At 28.7% G+C, this 5,727-nt stretch overlaps 1 protein-coding gene across 1 annotated transcript in view; it reads right to left on the minus strand.

Annotated features, from left to right (window-relative positions):
- The window catches only part of LOC111683178 (protein dachsous), a gene marked incomplete at its 5' end in the record, with an annotated part of 42,419 nt that extends 37,703 nt beyond the window's left edge, over window positions 1-4,716 (minus strand). The window contains 3 exons of the mRNA XM_046947428.1: window positions 307-556; window positions 3,934-4,419; window positions 4,509-4,716. Coding sequence (XP_046803384.1) covers window positions 307-556; window positions 3,934-4,419; window positions 4,509-4,716 — 944 coding nt within the window. The remainder of the gene's footprint in view (window positions 1-306; window positions 557-3,933; window positions 4,420-4,508) is intronic.
- Between the last annotated feature and the right edge of the window lie 1,011 nt (window positions 4,717-5,727).

The raw sequence follows: 5,727 nt of genomic DNA on the forward strand, positions 1-5,727 counted from the left end.
ACTATAGACTAGACTATAGACTAGACTATAGACTAGACTATAGACTAGACTATAGACTAGACTATAGACTAGACTATAGACTAGACTATAGACTAGTCTGTAGACTATGCTATAGACTAGACTATAGACTAGACTATAGACTATACTATAGACTAGACTATAGACTAGACTATAGACTAGTATGTAGTTTAGACTAGATTAAAGACTAGTATATAGTTTAGACTATAGTCCATGCCGTAGAATAAAAAACGGACTATTGATCAGACTAGTGATCAGAAAAAGTTGCAACCTTAATCTGTTTTATACATCGGACTATAGTTTGGGACATGTACCAGATATAATTTTAGTAAAATTTCAGACTTGTATTTTAGCATTACCTGTGTATATCCCTGTATACTATTTAGACCCATAGATGCCTTGATATTTAGAAAAACTTGTGCCTTCATCTCATGATCCAGGCTATTGGCAACTCGTATATTGCCCGAATTTTCATCAATGGAAAAGTAACCTTCAGGATCTCCGGAATAAATTGTATAGTGAATAGCATTACGATTGGCTGAAATGAGAAAAGGGTAAATTTATTAAAATATTTAAAATAAAAAGAATTAAATGAAAAGTCTTGAGTCATTTGTTGAGGAACAGGTGTCTGTATTATGTGATTTGCTGTGCTATTCTATAAAGACTTTTAATTGCTGTCTAAAACTATATTATTGAGTTTTTAGCTTAATGAAAAATTGTGTGAAAAGGACTTGAAATTGTATATAAGGATTTTGTTTAATAAAAAACGAATATCCTTGAATTTATAAATATTATTTTTTCCTATACTCATTCAAGCAAACGAGCATTCATTAATTCAATGATTTGGAAACAAATATCTGAACATTTGATTGACAGCACAGACAATTTCTTTTTGCTGTACAAGCTTCTTCAAATAAAAATCTTTTTTTTTTTGGAATATATATTTTTTTTATTTTATTTCAAAATTAAAACCGTTTTTTGTGTTGGTATGTGTGTGTGTGTTTATAACTGGATGGATGTTTTATTTTCTTTAGAATACACGATTGTTTAAGATCTTAACGATTTATATATTGGGTTTTTGTTTCATTTAGCTTGTTATATATTTTAAAAGTTGTTAGTAAAGATTTTGAAGTTTTTTTTGTTAAATATTAAATTTGGCAGTCGTCTTGTTGGTTGCAGCATACCCTCTGCCATCCTGTTTATTTTTTTTTTGGTTTGCGGTAAAACCATTTGAAAGCTAAATTTCAACAGAAATTTTATATTATACTTCAAGGCATCAAAAATAAAATACTTAAATGAAAGCATAATATAAGAAAAAATCCCCACTAAGCAAAAGAGTTTGTGCTGCTTTTTAGCTTTAAACAAACCATTTTGTTGCATTGTTCCAAAAACGTTTTCATGATAGTCATCATGATTTTGTATATTTAAAAAGATGTTCTCTTGCTTTCGTATGCAAAACATAATGTTCTTATTTGATTTTTTTTCCTTAAAATTGATTTTATATATTTTTTTCTTTCTAAAGAATTTTTTAGAGTTTTAAAAGTGCTTTTTGTTTGTCTGTCTGTCTGTTTTTTGTTGGTGTTGAAATGCAATTTACTTCCTTACTTAAATTCAAGTGATTTTTGTTTGATTTTTTTTTCGATTTTTTTTTAGGGTTTAACAAAATATTCTTTCTATTGTTATAATGAGATTTTTATAATGCCATTTGATTCGTTGGTTAAATCAAATTTAATGATCCATTTATTCTGCCTTTGAATTGCTTTCAAATTATCAAGTGTTTTGCCAAAATGACAGTTAGTTTTTTGTTAAACCTAAATAGGAATCTTCAAGTCAAATCAGAAGTTTATTTTATAAAGAATTTTGTATTTTCTTTAAACTTTAAAAAATGAGCTTTATTAGAAACTTTTAACACAATTGTAACAAAATTAATGAAAACTTTTATTAAGTACTTCTAAAGGATTGTTGTTTTTTAACAATCAGATGCTATTGTATACCCACTACATTACTTGGTTAAAGTAAGGTAATGAGAGTTTAGTAAAGTCTTTACTAGAATCCTTCAAGTCAGTTTTGCCTGATTGAAAAACAATTTTAAATGGTTACGAAAGATAAATGGACTGATTTGATGTTTTTACTGTGATATATAGAATCTGCTATCTACCTGCTGCATTACTGGGGGATGGTAATGTTATTTTTGGAAGGAAATAAGCAATAGTTTGTAGTCATTTTATTAGTATACTTTTATTTTCAAATTGATTTCTGTTCTCTGCTGCTTAACCAATACAAATAAAACTAATTTAGTCTATGATAGTATGTGTTTGAGCACCACTGGTTTATGGAATTGTCCTTGTTAATAATTTATAATGTCGACATTTGATTGGTATACCCTTTAGACTGTAGTCTCCACAATAAAATGATCTATTGTCTCCTATATAGAATCATCTTAAATCGAAACTATAGATCATTTTATAGCTTTGATTATTGCCCACAAATGGATCTATAGTCTTAATTATAGAATGACCTAAATCCTCCAAAATATAATAGTCTTCAATGTCTTCATTATTAAATTATCCATTATCGAGATTGTACATCATATGGATCAAATCGAAATATAGTCTTAATTATGGAACGATCTATAGCCTCCAAAATATAATTGATTAAAGTCTTCACTATTAAATGATTCATTATCGAGACTGTAGATCATTATATAGTCTTCAGAATAGAATGGTCCCTAGTATCGTTTACATTTAATTGGATTTAAGTCTTTACTATAGAATGATCTATAGTTTTCACAATAAAACAGTCTATAGTTGCCACTATAATGTAGACTTTATTTGGTAGCTATGATTATATACTGATCTATAATCTTAATTTAGAATGATTTAAAGTCTAGGCAATGTTATGATCTATGGCTACAGAATAGAATGTCTCCTTTATAGAATGATCTACAATTTATATATCATTATTTAGGATCTATAATATAATAATCTATAGTATTGATTATAGATGAATATATAGTTTCTACTACAGAAAGATGTTTTACATTGTTTCGACAATAGAATGGTCCAAAGTATTAGTTACATATGAATTTAAAGTCTAAATTGTATAATTATCTCCACTATAGAATGATCAGTAGTGTCGTCTCTAGAATGATCTATAGCCTTTATAATATATTGGTCTATTGTCTCAACTATATATTGGTCTATTGTCTCAACTATAGAATGATCTATAGCTTTCCCAATATAATAGTCTATAGTCTCAACTATAAAATGATCTTTAACCGAGACTATAGATCATTCTATTACTACAGATCAATTTATACCCTCGACTAACCATAATCTCGACTATTGAATGATATATGTATAGTAAAATGATATATCCTCCACAATAGTATGATCTCTAGTCTTTACTATAGAATGTTCTGTAATCGATATACACATTATTCTATATTATCGGGTACAGATTGATCTATAGTTTCGGCTTTATAATGATTTACAATTATAATAATACCTAGCCTATTGTGTAGATCTAAGACTACTCATCAGAATGGTTAATAGTCTCCACTATACAATGATCTACAATCATGCTTTAGTCTCTATAATAAAATGATCTATAGTATTTTAAGGATCTATAGTCTCAACTACAGAATGTTCTTTAGTCCTGACTAAAGATATTAAAGAATTAAGGAAACTTCAAGCTAATTTTCTTTGAAAAACTGATAATTTAAATCATTTTATTATTTCATTTATTATGATCTTCGAACTTTATTCTTCATGCATTACATGGGTATAGTTATGAATTTAGTGCCTTATAAGGAACTTTTAATTATGATCTTATCTCTCCATTACTTCTTTATAGTTTAGTTTATTAACTCAAGCTTAATAATCTATAGTATTCCGCTTTTCCCTCTTCACTTACCTGCATCCGAACTTGTGGCCTGTATCGTACCCACCACACTGCCACGCACTACATCCTCTTTTACGTAAAAATTATAACGTAATTTCTCAAATATTGGTGGTCGTTGTGTAGCATCAATTATATTGGCAAAAACTAAAGCATCCTCTTGTGTTCTCAAACCGCCACCATCACTTGCCGATACATTAAGTATATGCAAAGATTGCGTGCGTGCCGATAGCATATTGGGACGATTAAGAAATATTTCACCAGTTGAACGTTCAATACGAAATAAACTAGCATCATTACCACTAACAATACGATAGGTAATAATACCAAAACGTCCCGAATCGGGATCGGTGGCAGCTACTGTAACAATTGGACTATTCGAAACGGTTGTAGAGGCTGTTTCACGTAGAGAAATGTTATAGTGTTGTGGAAAGAATATGGGACGATTGTCATTGATATCGGTTAGTTGTATTTTTATCATTGAAGTTGTACTAAGGCCACCTGCAAAAAGAAAAAAGAGAGAGAGACATTGAAAGAAGGCATGTTACAATGATGACCAAATAAAATTTTCCTAAAATTTCTCTACTTACCTCTATCTGTTGCTATAATGGGAAATTCATAAAATTGTTTCTTTTCAAAATCCAACTCGCCGGCAATGCAAATTTCTCCAGTAGCAGAACGTACATTAAATTCACTCAAATACTTTGAACCCACTGATCCCATAGTGTAATTAACCATGGCATTAACACCACAATCTGGGTCATTGGCTGACACCTGAAAATAGAAAACAAAGAAATTTTATAAAATAACTTTAATTAACTTTATGACTTGCTTTTTTTTCCAACAAAAAAAAAAAATTCTTAAAAAATTAAATATTTGCTTAAATTTTTTTAGTTTAACTATAAAATTAAATTTGGTTAAATGTCAAAAGTTTGCAAAAGCAAACAAATTCTATGATCTTTAGATTAAACTTAGTTTGTGTTGTAATGTTTTTATTTATTTTGTTGTTGTTGTTGTAGCTGACCACACGTATTAGCAATTTTTAGTTTATTATTATATATATTTTTTCAATTAAAATTCTTTATTGTAAAAAAAAATTGTGGTAATACATGTTGGCCTACAAAATTTTAATGGCCAAAATAGCATATGTTGTTGTAAAGATCTTTTTTTTTGGCCTATGATTACAATCTTTTAAAATGTTTATATATTTTAGTTAATAGGGGGGTTTTAATAAAGTTATTTAAAAATTATTATTAATAAATATGATTTTGTTAACATGATTAAACATATTTTTTAAACAGAGTAAAGTTTTGAAAATGTTTGTAATTTAAATTGATTTTCTTTGTTAAATTTATGTTTATACCCTACACTTCTATAGTGGTTTGTGTTGACGTTTGTAACACTCAGAGATATTAGTGTTTATGTTTACACCCTACACCACTACAGTGTTTTGTGCTGATGTTTGTAACACCCAGAAATATTGGTGTTAGAGCCAGCTCAGAATCACTTCTTGAGTCGTTTGAACTATGTACGTCCGTCTGTCTGTCTGTCTGTCTGTCTGTCTGTTCATGTAAACCTTGTGTGCTAGCTACAGATCGTAATTTTCAAAATCTATAGTCTTAATTATAGAATGATCTATATCCTCCAAAATATAATAGTCTCCAATGCCTTTACTATCGAGACTGTACATCATTATGGATCAAATGGATCTATAGTCTCAATTATTGAATAATCTATAGCCTCCAAAATATAATGGCCTAAAGTCTTCACAAGTAAATGATTCATTATCGAGACTGTAGATCATTATCT

This window comes from Lucilia cuprina, chromosome 2 (genome assembly GCF_022045245.1).
Source record: "Lucilia cuprina isolate Lc7/37 chromosome 2, ASM2204524v1, whole genome shotgun sequence".
Lineage (NCBI taxonomy): Eukaryota > Metazoa > Arthropoda > Insecta > Diptera > Calliphoridae > Lucilia > Lucilia cuprina.